General features: G+C 39.7%; 1 protein-coding gene across 6 annotated transcripts in view; it reads right to left on the bottom strand.

Moving 5' to 3' along the window:
- Positions 1 to 15,750, bottom strand: part of CSMD3 (CUB and Sushi multiple domains 3) — an 804,446-nt gene that overhangs the window by 51,362 nt on the left and 737,334 nt on the right. For all 6 annotated transcript variants that reach the window (XM_072151297.1, XM_072151299.1, XM_072151298.1 and 3 more), the window contains 2 exons: positions 15,548 to 15,730; positions 651 to 827 (listed from right to left, as the gene is read on the bottom strand). In XM_072151297.1, the coding sequence (XP_072007398.1) occupies positions 651 to 827; positions 15,548 to 15,730 (360 nt within the window). The remainder of the gene's footprint in view (positions 1 to 650; positions 828 to 15,547; positions 15,731 to 15,750) is intronic.

Below are 15,750 nucleotides of genomic sequence, written 5' to 3'. Positions count from 1 at the left end.
AATGTGCCCCATCTACTCCAAAAAAGCAATGATATAAAGCCTCAAGTGTCAAATAACACTCTAAGGAACGATTATATTGTATGCATGGTCTATATAATCCAGAAATGGTCTATTATGGAAAAAATGCAAAAGTATAGTGCAAAAATGCAGTCTCAGCAGTAATTGTCTTAAAGAATATCTACCACTAGGATGAAGGATTATAAACCAAGCACACTGACATACTGATGTGTGCCCCCTCTGGCAGTATCCCCTCTTCTTTTAGCTTCTTATGCCCTGTTTTTTTTTAAAGGCTTTTAAAATTATGCAAACAAGCCTGAGGGGCTCCAGGCTCCATAGGTGTTAATGAAGCCTGGAGCCCCTCAGGCTCATTTGCATATTTACATCTACCACCAGGATGGAGGATTGTACATCAAGCACACTGAAATACTGGTGTGTGCCCCCTCTGGCACATGTCCTTTAAATGTCTCCAAATTTGACCAGTTTCTAATGTTTTGCTCTCATTTATTCTGCAGATAGCTTCCATCCAAAAATACTAAACTGTAGATTAAATTCACCAGACTGCCACAATATTACAAAATTATTATGTAATAAGAAAGATATAAAAAGTAAATAGCCAAAATTCTCTAAAATTTTTCTGACAACAGACTTACTTGTACAGTTGGGCAATGCTGCTGACCATGTGCCATTGGCCGTGCACTGCCTGACGCTTGATCCAGAAAGTATATAGCCATCCACACATGAATAAATAACTGAGCTGGAGAAAGTCGTTCCATCAACGCGAAACACTCTCCCGTTTGCCGTGGTTCCCGGATTCCCGCATTGAACGGCTATAGGGAAATACAGAAAGAAAAATAAATAAATATAGCTACCGGAAAAAATTTTTTAAAATACTGTATGACAAAGCTTAAGAGTGCAAAACACGTTGACGTGGTGATCAGTGTTTCCCCGTTACCTGTTTTACCATGCCCATTGGTAGGAGTTTGTGAATTCATAGTCATTTTAGATGGTACCCCTAGTGACTGATTTTATTGGAATATAGTCAGGGGCGTAACAAAGAGTGCCAGGGTTCCATAGCAGAGTTCTGAATGGGGCTCCTCTGCCCCTTAGAAAAATAAATATATTTTATTAGGAACCATAACTGATTTAATGAGCCATTTGCAATTTCACAATGAAGAATAGTCTGTACACACACACATGATTTACAATCACATACATCACACACATTAATACACACATTTATATACCTATACACACATATAGCATATACACACCATATACACCCATGCAACATATACACATCCATATACACACATTCAGCAAATACACACATACATGCAATATCATATGCAGACAAACAGCATGTTCACACCCAATACCCCATATGCCAGGGCCCACTGACACTTCAGGCCTCATAGCCTCATGAGCTTATGGATTTATGGTAAGAGGTCGTAAATTATAAATGTTTATGACTATAAGGGTATTTTAAGGTACACTGTTTCGGGGGACTAGTGCTTTTCATTCCAACATACCGTTTTGTGTTGCCCTATGGGGAATCCCCATGTATTATATAAATATATCCGCTATTGATTAGGAATTTTTGTGAAAAACATAATGGGGTCATTTACTAAGGGCCCGATTCGCGTTTTCCCGACGTGTTACCCGAATATTTCCGATTTGCGCCGACTTCCCCTGAATTGCCCCGGAATTTTGGCGCACGCGATCGGATTGTGGCGCATCGGCGCCGGCATGCACGCAACGGAAATCGGGGGGCGTGGCCGAGCGAAAACCCGACGGATTCGGAAAAACCGCTGCATTTAAAAAAAGAAATGTGTCGCTTGGGACGCGCTTACCTTCACTCAGCCCGAGCCGGTGAACTCCAGCGCGTTCAGATGCTGTTCAGCGCAGCAGCGCCACCTGGTGGAAGGCGGAGGAACTACCTTGATGAATCCCGGCCGGACCCGAATCCAGCGCAGAGAACGCGCCGCTGGATCGCGAACGGACCGGGTAAGTAAATCTACCCCAATGTGAATTAAATGAACATTTTTTACATTTTTATGCCAACCTCATTTATGTTATGTGATCGTTAGAGGCCTTTAGGTAGTATTATAAAACCTACCAGTGCAACGTATGAATAGGTATCTATAATACATTTTCCTCCTATTATGATTTTTTTCCAAGCTCAATTACACAAAAAAAGAAGGGACAGATTTAGACTGCAAAATGGATGGGGAGCGCGAAGACTGAAATGTTTCCGATTTTTTCCTGACAGCTCAGCACATTTACTCTGAGCAGTTCCTAGAAACCTAATGATCCAGGACTTAATTGTTAAAATACATTATTTGAATAAAAATGGAAGAAAAAAATGATAGAGGAAGCTGGAGCTTTCTACTCCCAGATAATTTGTTTGAAGTGAAGGTAATCGGAGAGATACAATATTTAATGTGTTGACTAAAATTCAATAAAATCAAGGTATAAAATTGCCCAAATGATGCAAGTAGAGGAAAAAAATGGGAATAGTAACACAAATTGACATATGCTTGATATTCAAAGTTTTAGCTGTGCCCCAGATATTCTGCACCCATCCATGTAAACAGAAGGTACAGGTATGACCTTCATATGGGCACCCATTGGGTTACTTCAGGTCTAGTTCACTGTTCCATGTTTCTGTTCCGACATATCCTATTGTTTCCTATGTTTCACTGAAGAATTTGACCATGTATAACTAGATCAATAAAAAAATTGGATGTAACATTTCTGAGCCTTTGCAATAAATTGTGAATGCAACATGGATGTGTAAAAACTAATATATGCATTATTCCTTACTGCCAAGTCCCTATTGTAGACCATTGAGCAAGAGTCAATGACACCATTGATCAGTGTCTTGGGAAGATATTAGAACAGCTTATTCTCGCTGCAGTGCTCTGAATCTTAGCCGCACCCAGTCCTGTTTTCTGGAAGCCTTGATTGACAATTGCCTTGCAGAGTCTTTCCTTGCCTGGGTTGGCTGTTTTCATTTAGAGTTCAGTTGTGTTTCACTTGTGGCTCAGTTAGTGAAAAGTATCACAATCTCAAGAAGGTTACCTTATTTGACAAGTCAAAATCAACAGGAATTACTTGTGGCTTGAATAATGGACTTCCAATTAGTCAGCTGCTGGGGCGATGTCCAAAAACTCCTTTATATATATCCAGTGACATTACACTTTGCTGGTTGTATTAGCCTCCTGACACTTTTGTCCAATTTCTATTTTATATTGCTTGGCTATACCGTGTATCTGACCTCTGCTACGTTATTTTGACCATTCTCTTGCGATTCGATTCTGTGCTTCACCTCCATCTTGGATTTGACCTAGTTCTGGTTGACTTTGATTGTCTGTCTATTATCTATTGTTTCTCTCTCTGTTTCTGGTCAACTTTCCTGTGCGCTCAGTCAGTGTAGAGGATGTCGAACAGAAGTCCCTAACCAATAAGGTTTGTGAGGCTTGTTAGGTAGGTAACAAGGATTTTGGGTGAGTTTAGGGCCTGCACCCTTTTTCCCTATCTATCCATATTTCCAAAAATATCTATTAATTAACAAACATCTATTATAAACTTTTTTCTAAATCTTTGGGTACATTTTTGGCAGTAGAAACATAGACTCCATAGATAATGGAGCCTTACAACTCTGTTGTCAATTCAAGAACTCTTTAAGGTGACCTTAGCACCCTACTAATCCAATCCTGATGGAAATGTATGTTTTCATATATACAATGTATACACCTGAGGAAGGGTCAGGTTCTGAGACAAAACACGTTGTGTGAATATAGATAAGTTTACTTGGATGCAGCACTTCAATTGTCTCAATTTACCGCATGCATAATCACAATTATACCAAGGTGAATGTGCCTATGGGACAATGCGCTACTTACCCAGCGGCATTCTTCAAAGACATAAACAAGAATTTTGTGATGTGCCTTCAACATCTTTACCTATGGCGGAAGTCTCCTCCATTAAAACTGCAAACTAAAGGCCGATATGCTTCACTTGAATCTCCAGCCATTTTCATCCTCTCTTTTCTCCTATCATTAATTGATAGGCAATTACGTGATTGGCAATTGCCAACCACCAAGCTTTTCCATATATTAACCACTGATGATAAGTGAGACATATAAAAATTTGAGACTAGGATAGATATCCCAAGAAGAATTGTCAGAGGAACATGATGGAGTTCTAAGCAAAAACCTGCAAGTTTGGGTTTGCACTCTAAACATGGAATAGGTAGGAGACCCCTCTATAAGGATAACCACCATTTGATTTATAGACTGTATACATTTTGTATACATTTTCAACTGCTTGCATTTCATTGGACAATGTTGTGCTTTAATTTGGTGGGCATGGTAAAATTTACTGAGATAGTGGTTAGGTGCTATGAAATTATAGATCTGTTTTTGACTGTACTTGTCCAATTCTTGGCAATCGTGTAGAAGGCTGAGGACAGATGACTTATTGTAACTGAAATATCTTATGTCATATCATTATTTTTAAGGAGTTCCATCATTCTCTGTTGCTAAAGCTCTTCAAAGGATAAAAACAGCTTAGGATTCAATAATGATGGTAGTGTCTTTCCTGAAGAGAGGTGGTTTTGTGTTGCAACAACACCTTCACAAGCTTTCAATAAAGTGGGCTCCAAGAAGGTAAAAATGTGTATTGATGGGGCTCCAAAAAGGTAAAATGTCCATAGATGGACATGGAAAGATAAAACTTGAGGTCGAGTTTGAAGTGTTATTTACAATGAAAAGCTAAGCTATCTGAGTGCAGCTTGTACTGAGGAAAACATGAGCAGGAACATGTTAAAGACTACCTACAGTCTCTTAGCCAGGGCTGTATTTGCCATTAAGATCTTAAGAGCCAGTTCCTGGGGTATTCAAATACGGTGGTTTTCCTCAGTTAATGCAGATTTTCATCATAGTATATTGGAGTGATTAAACATGTCTCACCGTGTGTAGACCAGGATGATCATGTTCCTTACTAGAGACGACCTATAGAGAGAATTGATAGCTACCTACAAATTACCGGGAGGATGGTAATGTTTGGTCAGTAGAGATAAGTGATATCTTTAAAAGAGTGTCTTAAATTGCACAAGTAGCTTGGTCCAAAAATAGCTGAAACTTCAACAATAGCCCTAGATAACACTGTCTGAGATAATTATTAGCCATGTATTTCACTCTTAGGTCACCTTGCTTTTTACTGCTGCACTGATATCACCCTTAACTGACATTGAAGTGGTTAGGAGAGCAATTTACAAGGCATTAGTGGCTATTCCGCTGCCTGAGGTCATGCGCTCAACCAGAGTGAACAGGCAAAATTTTGTGTGTAGGACCAAATTTTTTGTCTAATTTGACCCTAACCCACACTGGAAAAGGTTTAGTTAACTCAACTCTTCAGTTACGCACTAAATATTAATAAAGGTGTGATACCGGAGAGACCAATTTTCTTCTTTTAGGTGGTTGCTAAATGTAGTAAGTTTGCATTTCCTTCGAAGCAGGTATGAAATATCTCCATAATTGGATCTTTATAATAGGTTTCCCTGCTCCGGGAAAGTAGATGAGTGAAGTTACAATAAATCATCACCTTTTCAAAAATAGACGTTTTCCATAAGACCAATTGGAATAAATGGCATCTCCTGCACGCATCTGCTATCATCATGTGAAGTTAAAACATGCAATTACTGTTTACAGTGAGATGAAGGGCACGTCCATTACATGAGTTATGATTCACATACTATTTCACACCTCAATAAATCTGAGCACTTTGTCACCACTGCCATGAATGTGAAATTAAAGGACAATTATCCATGAGGTCTTTGTAGCTTATTTATGTTACAGTAGAAATGTGATCAAGACTTTGATATATAGTATTAAACTTTGCCAAAACCTCGATATTTTTTTTAGCCATTGTTAAAGTTTGTAAACAAGAACTCTACAAGTCAATCTGTTCTAAAGTTATAGTGGTCTTGGACCCATACATTACTAATTTAGTAGACATCGGGAAAAATGTAATTAAATATGCCTCTATTGGTAGTTCCACCTCGATCCATGGAGACCACAATGGAACCCAGTACATTCCAGATGGTATCGTAGCTTCTTTTCTACGATGCATGTGGACATAGACAAAAGAAAATTTGTGTGAACTCTTTATTTTCTTAAGTTTTCCAGTTACCTAAGGCTTCTATAAATCTTCCACAATTGAGAACCATCCTAAATTTTTAAAAGTATATGTAAAAAGACATGAAAGCAATGTATACCCATGATCTACTATATTACATCTTGTATTGATCCAGGTCTGGGTCCGTCCATTTTAGAAGGAAGAAAAACTGGGTCTGCAATTATATCTGTTAGTCTTAGGCTGTACTCACACTACTGTATTCTCGACTGAGCCGGGCGAATATACGGCCAAAATGCTGAAGAGGAGGAGGGGTGAGCTCTGGTCACCCTCCCCGCTTCATAGGGATTCCAGGCTGTAAGAACAGTGAAAGATAGAACATGTTCTATCTTTTCCCCATGTACAGTGCAGTAAGGTGCCACATGTGTGTCTATGTCTACAGCCGTGGATTGGGACATGTATATGGCCTTCAGCTTGCAGCCGTATATACATTCCCAACAGCATGTAAATGAGGTCTTGTACTGATAGGCATTAAATATTGCAATACAGACAGTCCCCGGGTTACGTACAAGATCGGTTCTGTAGGTTTGTTCTTAAGTTGAATTGTATGCAAGTCGGAACTGTATATTTTATCATAACCCCTGCCAGAATTTTTTTTGTCTCTGTGACTATTGGATTTGAAAAATGTTGGGTTGTCATAAGAACCAAGATTAATAATAAAGCTTATATGCAGACACCTTTTATAACTGTCATAGCTGTTTATTGTAGCCTAAGGATAAAGTACAGTAATTTAACAATATCCAGAGGTTCATTTGTAACTAGGGGTCGTCTGTAAGTCGGGTGTTTTTTAAGAAGGGGACCACCTATAACGTTGTATGACACGCTTAAATATGAATGGTCATTTTCATTTCAGCCTGTGCTCACTATTATGACCAATAAATCAAAAAGGTTTTAAAATTGTTTAACATATTAAAGAAAAATAAAACAAATCCTATTCCAAAGTCCATGTGCAAAAAAAAAAAAAAAACCCTTAAGATTCAAAATAACCACATCTGCAACAATCTAAACTAGGAATTTCAAGCCATAAAGGAATCTAAACACATCCAAAATTGGTGCTCTCTATCTGACTTTACTCTTAAAAACAATTAATAAAAACATATGAGTTGACTATAATAAAAAAAATAAAATATTGTACACAGCTTATTGGACAAAACCACAAAAATGTGGAAATGCCATTTTTGGACGAACAATAAAATGCCTTGAAGGAAAATTTAGGTGCATCCTATTACCAGAATTGTACGCCTCACAACAGGGGTATGGTTTAAAAGTCTTCCCCATATCATCTAAAATTATCTGTCACTGAGGCACTGCACCTTAATTACAGCCATTTTTATGATATACAAATGAGAAGAGAAGAGTCAACTTCTGAAGAGAAGAGTCAAGTTACTTCCTTGAATACCAGTGAACCACACCTCCTTCTTTTGACTGATCACTCTTATTGTCCTTACCAGAATGCTGCCCGTCTTACTCTATGGTGTATTTAGCACTGAGCAGGGAAATACATATGTTCTTGTTCTTGCAACCACCGTGTAGGGTCAACTAATGTTGGGCAGGGCCAGCGAAGACATAGGTTGGAAATATTTGAGGTGTAATTAGGCTGTGATGTCGGCATTACATAGAGATGGGGTTTGAGTAAGATTTATTGTGCTGACACGTTCCCTTTAAAGGTTTAATGAAAGGTAAACAATGTTGGGTTGACAAAGAACCATACATTAACCCCTTAATGACCGCCCTATCGGGTTTTTACGGCGGTCATTAAGGGTACTTCTTCTGATGCGACGCCTTTCTACGGCGGCGCATCAGAAGAAGTTTTCGGGACACCGGGTCTCGCTGGTGCCGGTGTCGGGCTGTGATATCACAGCCCAGACCCGGCACTAACACCCGGGATCGGAAAAACTCCGATCCCGGGTGTTTAACCCCTTGCACGCCGCGGTCAAGCATGACCGCGGCGTGCAAGTGTGTCCCCCGTGTCCCCCGTGTCGGACCCCCCGGTGTCCCATAATCTCCCCAGTAACAAATAAAATGCATATACAGTAAATAAAACACAAAAACATACATATTTGGTATCACCGCGTCCGTATTAATCTGTACAATAAATCTAAATCAATATTGAACCCGCTCGGTGAACTAAGTAAAAAAAAAACTCGAAAAACTTCCCATAATATACAATTTTTCATCAAACACCATCACAAAAAATGTTCTAAAAAGTGATCAAAAAAAGTTACGGTACCTAATATGATACGACTGAAAAGAACAACTGTTTTCGCAAAAAATAAGCCCTCAACCAGATCTGACAACAGAAAAACACAGAAGTTATGGCCCTGAAAAGTTGTCAATAGTAAAAACAATGCGATTTTCTCCAATATTGGTTTTGCTCAGGAAAATTGAGCAAAATAAGAAAAACTATATAAATGAGGTATCACCGCAATCGTAGTGAACCAGAGAATAAAGATAAAATATTATTTTTACGTTACGGTGAGCGGGGGGGGAAAAATGCTCACAATCCAAAATAAAAATTGATGATTTTGTTTGTGTCCCCCTTGAAATAGTTAATAAAATCTCATGAATAAGCTTTAGACTCCCAAAATAAATTATTTATACATTGTATCTCATCCCATAAAAAATAAGCCCTCATATGATCGCATTACCAAAAAAAATAAAAATTTATAGGTCGTACAATGTGACAATACAAATCTGCTGTGAATGGCGCATCCATTCATTCTATGCCCGGCCGTGCGCCCGTACAGCAGTTTACCACCACATATGGGGTATCAGTACACTCGGGAGGAATTGGGCATCAAGCGTTGCAGTGCGTTTCATCATTTAATTTATTCTGAAAATGTCAGTTTTGGCCTAAATGAATGTATTTCCAAAAAAATTCTAGTTTCTAAATCGCAGGTCCATATTTTTTAACCCATGTGAAACACTTAAAGGGTTAATGGACTTAATAGAAGTTGTTTTACATATGTTGAGGGGGTGAACTTTCTATAGTGGGGTAATTTATGGGGTTTCACTATTATTTAGGCCTCTCAAAGTCACTTGAAAGCTGTGTTGTCCCTCAAAATGTGAGTTATGGCAATTTTCATGAAAATAAGAAAAATCGCACCTAAAGTTCTGCGCCTCATAACATCCTAGAAAAATGATAGGACGCATAAAATATCATCCCAACATAAAGCAGATATTCTGTAAATGTTAATTATCAAACTTTTTGGGTAGTTTTACTTCCTGTCTGGAAACCAGAACATTTCAAACTTGGAAAATGAAGAATTTTTACAAACTTTTGCCAAATTTTCACTTTTTTTCAGAACGAAACGCAAAACTTATCACTTAAATTTTATAACTAACATGAAGTACAATGTGTCACGAGAAAACATTCTCAAAATCACCAGGATATGTTAAAGCGTTCCGAAGTTATAACCAATTATCGTGAGACAGGGCAGATTTGAAAAATCGAGTCTGGTCATTGAGCTGAAAACTAGTGTTGGTGATAAGGGGTTAAATCTACATCATAGTCTAATGCAGATTATTTAGGCAAATAAAATTGCTGTATCTCAAAATCCCTCTTTTGTTCACCAAAATATTTCCTCTCATCGTTTCAGCTCAGGCGGCGGCACCTATCATGTGATTAATGATAGTTTATAAATCAACACTGATAGATCTTTCTGCGAGCGCTGAAAAGATAAATTAATTTGCTTTCAATTATGCCTCAAGGATTTGTGAACCATGAAACAATAAAATGGTCTAGAAATGCTGTTTAATATGCAATGTTTCCTCACACTCGTGAGTACAGATTTTTCTGTAATTTTTTTTCAGACATTTTTTTCATAAATTGGTGCTATTGATGTTAGGCTGTCAGCCATAGAACTCGGAGAGCAACTATTTGGGATGTGCAACATTCATTTCTATGGATCAGTAACATCTGTAACATCGACACAAACCATGTGGTACTTTTTAGGAAGAATTATGAATCACTTTATGAAGCCCCAGGACAACACCTTTAAATGATAGAGGAAGTGCCTCATTATAGAGAGGGAACCTGGGACACATGTCCAGGGGCCCCCACCACTTTACAGCATCCAATAGTCTCTACCAAAGCTAGAGGTTTGGACATACCAGCCATCTGAACAGATCGTGTGGTTACAGTCTGCTCCGTCTAGCTGTATAGAGACTCTGGGAAGACACTGAAGGCTATTGGAAAGCTCCAAAACTTATTTCCGTTGTATTTTGGAGGAGTGATAATTATTGTGCCCAGTAGGAGGCAGCATCGCTCAGCGAAGCTACATCCAGCTAGGGCGGGAGACAGAAGATAACATGGAGGAGATGAGTGAAAAGGAGAAACTTGATCCTTCCCTCATCTGCCTGGAAACAGAGCCCACTCCTCTGCAGTCCTCAGTGGGTTAATAACTGTGGAGGGTGGTCACAGAGTCCTAGCAACTGTCTACCGGCACACCAGCTACAACATTCAAACAACTGTATTATATCTTTATTCACCCACATAGCTCTTGGTTCTAGTCCTGCATCTATGAACCAATCTTGGTTCTGATGAAATATACAATAATCTTATTTCCAATGCTGTTTCTATGAAGTAATCTTGGCTTTGGTAAGATATCTATGTAGTATTCTAGGTTCTGGTACCATATCTATGTAGAAAGCTTGGTTCTGCTGCTGTATCTACATAGTAAAATTCATTTAGGTAAAGGCCCTATGTAAGGCATTTGTTATGTTATAGTTTCTATGCAATGCATTTTTTTATATTACTGTTTTTATGCACTACAAGTGGGATCATCTAAAAACCGTAGACCACTTGGGAGGCCACAAGATCTTTACATCTCAGAAAGTCTTAGACGTATGTTTGCAATATTAGAATAACATCAGAAACGAATGTGTGTACTGGTGCCGGTTAGTAGCCAAGTGGGGGCCCTCACTATATCATACGTCCAGCTGTCTCCAACAACCTTAATCCAGTCTTGGATCAAGAAACACTCAGTGGACACTTGGCCACTTCTTGTTGGCAGAATACTTGGGTGCTATTAAGCTTGTAAGTAGTCATCCAGTGGCCTCCACCAGGACAGAACAGGACAAAAAGTTTTACAAGTTTTTGTACGTTGTAGTTGGGTACATACTGTCAGCAGGTACAAATCACTTGGACAAAATGAATATTATTAGAAGTGTAAGAAAAGTATTTATGGTATATAGAGGTCTCCCACTCAATAAACTCAGTTTTTAAACCTACATAAAGAGAGGCCCAAGTTCTGGATGACTATGTCCTAAATAGTATTATTATATTTCTACACATGTTCAGTCTAGGTTTTGGGTTTAGGTGCCACTATCTGCCAATGTCTTAAAATTTTCTTTGACTGGTCACAAGATTGACAGCAGCAATAAGTACATTAGGGAAAAACATAGTAGGTTACTAAGTACACAACTGGTCTTTCCAGCCTCATGACTTAAACCTCTGGGGACATCTCTTTCTAGTGTGTAAGGTCCATCTAGCTCATCATGTGAGTTCTAACTGCTGTCGGATTCAACTGAATTTTTAGAAATATAAAATGTTCTGGATTGTGTCTAGGGCCTGGAATTACAAACCACCAGTGTCTTCTATCGTCATGTTAGTTTAGATCAGAAAGGCTTCTGGATAACAATATACAATACATTGGTGTTGAATGTATTAGGTCAAAGAGAGGTCCACTTAAAGTCCAACTGGCCTTTATAGATGATTACTCCACTGGCCAATCCCCCAACATGAGCAGGGTTTAAAAATGTCAAGAAAAAAATAATGGTTTCTACTAAACCAAGAAAATGATATTTAGTGTTGCTGGTGCTATAATATTACTTTCAAATGTGCAGAATGTAGAAGGGAGTCAATCATCTCATCAATTATTAATGATGACTCCAGCAGAAGATCTTTGGTCTTGGAGAGATACAACATAAACCACAATGATATGTCTGTCTTTATGTTGGTTACTGTTGAGATGAAATAAAAGTGAATGGTTGAGCAGGGCTGGCCATGTTCTCTAAGGATTTACAACAGATTTTCAGTCCTTTTCAATATGTTCTTAAAAGCAGCAGTGGAAGTGTCTGGCTGGCAGGATGTGAAAGGTAGATTTGAGAAATAAGCCACCTTATTTAAAAAGAGATGAAAATCTCGTTGAGGAGATTCAACCCGCAAAGATAAAGTGAATACTAAACCTAAATGACATCAGAAAAAAAAGATGGAACACACAATGTAAGGCATTATATTTCTTCTAGACATTGTTCGGGAAATTGTGTTAAATCTACAAAATCCTGAGCATTTGATCTTTGGATGTGGATGCGAATGTAACCGTTTAACGACTTGAATGGATGCTATTGGACTATTTCAATGTAATAATTCTTGATATTTCCTCATTTTCAGATTTCCTAACAGATATTTTTTAATTCCACTGTTTACTGAGCAGATTTCTATTGCTGTTGTCTTACAAGATATGGAAGTCACACACAAGATCTCCAGGTTTTCGTAGCTTTTCAGTAGTGGTATTTAGCAAACAGTAGAAGGGGAATTAGGGGGGGGGGAACTAGAATAGAATCATAGATTACAAAACTTGAGGTTATTTAGCTTAGAAAAAAGAAGACTAAAAGGAGACCTCATTACAATGTACAAATATCTGAATGGGCAGTACAAGGAACTCTCCAAAGATCTTGTTATACCTAATGCAGGCTTGTGACTGGGACAGGGGGGCATTTTCTATTATCATAGAGAGGAGGCATGCTCTTCATCTACAGGAGAGGCAGTTCTACCAACACCATAGACGGGGCATCCTCTACACCTAGACGAGAGGTGGTTCTACCATTTACAAAGACAGAGGGCATCCTCTACACTTAGAAGAAAGGTAGTTCTACCATAACCTTAGACGGGGGCATCCTCTACACATAGAGGAGAGGCGGTTCTACCATCACCATAGACAGGGGGCATCCTCTACTCCTGGTGGAGAGGCGGTTCTACCATCACCGTAGACAGTCTCTGCCACAAGAAATTGTAATGGCTGATAATTCGAACTTGTTCAAGAGGGGCCTGGATGCCTTTCTGGAGATGCCATTATCCCAATGTATGAGAATAAAACTTTTTGTAAGTAGTTTTTGTTGATGTAGGTAATTATTCTGACCGCTGTATTGGGGGTCGGGGAGGAATTTTTCCCTGCTTAGAGCCAATAGCCACACTATGCCTTGCAGGGTTTTTGCCTTCTTCTAGATAAAAACTGAATAATTTAATATGAGACTTATTTACTATTCTACTATGAAAATCCTTTGCTGCAAGAGAAGTCTCAGTATCTGAGTATGTACAGGTTTTTCCACTCTATAATAGATTATTCTGGATTTATACACTTCCAACTAAAGACATGGACTGTTACCTCCTGTCGCTGGTATAAATAAGTTGCATTAGTGTCGTAACGTTGCCAGCACGTGACCACTACAGCAAAACACAGCAATAGACAATGACAGTCATGTATTATCAGGATTGGACTACTGCTCTTATTGGTGGAGTCATGCTTGTCCAGATGGACAAAACCAAAGTACCGTATATACTCGTGTATAAGCCGAGTTTTTCAGCACAAAAAATGTGCTGAAAAACGTCCCCTCGGCTTATACACGAGTGTATTACCCCAAAAAAATTACCCACTTAAAAAAATAAAATTAAATACTCACCCTCCGATGTCAGCGCGGCTCCCCGATGTCGGCGCGACTTACCGATGTCCCCGATGTCAGCGCGTCCCGTCTTCTTTCTTCTCCGCGGCTCCTCTTCTTTCTTCTTTCTTCTATCATCGACGCGGCCATGTTTTCTTCATGGCCGCGCATACTATGACGTCAGCAGCGGCCGCGTCATAGTATGCGCCTGCTAGAAGAAAGCATGGGCGCGAGAAGAGTGAAGAGGAGCCGCGGAGAAGAAAGAAGACGGGAAGCGCTGACATCGGGGACATCGGTAAGTCGCGCCGACATCGAGAGCCGCGCTGACATCGGAGGGTGAGTATTTAAGTTTATTTTTTTAAGGGCCGTGGGGGCAGGCTGTATACTACTAGGGGCAGGCTGTATACTACTAGGGACAGGCTGTATACTACTAGGGACAGGCTGTATACTACTAGGGGCAGGCTGTATACTACTGGGGGCTGCTGTATACTGCTGGGGGGCTGCTGTATACTACTGGGGGGCTGCTGTATACTACTGGGGGCTGCTGTATACTACTAGGGGCTGCTGTATACTACTAGGGGCTGTTGTATACTACTAAGGGCTTGCTGTATACTACAGGGGGGCTTGCTGTATACTACAGGGGGGCTGCTGTATACTACAGGGGGGCTGCTGTATACTACAGGGGGCTGCTGTATACTTCTAGGGGCTGCTGTATACTACTAGGGGCTGCTGTATACTACTTGGGGCTTGCTGTATACTACTAGGGGCTGCTGTATACTACTAGGGGCTTGCTGTATACTACTAGGGGCTTGCTGTATACTACTAGGGGCTGCTGTATACTACTTGGGGCTTGCTGTATACTACTAGGGGCTGCTGTATACTACTAGGGGCTTGCTGTATACTACTAGGGGCTGCTGTATACTACTAGGGGCTTGCTGTATACTACTAGGGGCTTGCTGTATACTACTAGGGGCTGCTGTATACTACTTGGGGCTTGCTGTATACTACTAGGGGCTGCTGTATACTACTAGGGGCTTGCTTTATACTACTAGGGGCTGCTGTATACTACTTGGGGCTTGCTGTATACTACTAGGGGCTGCTGTATACTACTAGGGGCTTGCTGTATACTACTAGGGGCTTGCTGTATACTACTGGGGGCTGCTGTATACTACTGGGGGCTGCTGTATACTACTAGGGGCTGCTGTATACTACTAGGGGCTGCTGTATTCTTCTGGGGGCTGGCAGGCTGTATACTACTGGGGGGGTTTGACCAATGCATTTCCCACCCTCGGCTTATACTCGAGTCAGTAGTTTTTCCCAGTTTTTGGTGGTAAAATTAGGGGTCTCGGCTTATACTCGGGTCGGCTTATACTCGAGTATATACGGTATATATTTTTTTGTTACATTTTATGATCCTTTTCTATCTTTCAATAATGTATTGTTCTTATTCTAGATGACTGCCTTAACTTTTTAACAAATTTAACAAACGTTTATTAAGGACAGAATGTCTAACTTCTTCTATTCAGTCCATCAGAAGAGACATTGGAGCAGGAGAACTATATATGAGATTGTATACAGTAAGTATTATGTATAGTTATCTCCAGAAAGAAAAGATAGATCACATACAATACATGTGGTATCTGGAGAAACAAGACATTTTCCAATCTACCAGTTAAATGTACTGTACCTTTACATTCCGGCTGTCTTCCCGTCCACGATCCATTACTCAGACATGTCCTGTCTTCTGACCCATGAAGAACATACCCATCCTCACAGCTGAATCTTATTGTACTTTTTGTTCTAAATTCTGTACCTTCCCTAGAGCCATGAGCAGGTACTCCAGGATCTCCACACCAACCGGAGGCATCACCTGCCAAGATAGAACATACT

This window comes from Engystomops pustulosus, chromosome 5 (genome assembly GCF_040894005.1).
Source record: "Engystomops pustulosus chromosome 5, aEngPut4.maternal, whole genome shotgun sequence".
Classification (NCBI taxonomy): domain Eukaryota; kingdom Metazoa; phylum Chordata; class Amphibia; order Anura; family Leptodactylidae; genus Engystomops; species Engystomops pustulosus.
This window is presented reverse-complemented; position numbering and strand designations above follow the sequence as displayed.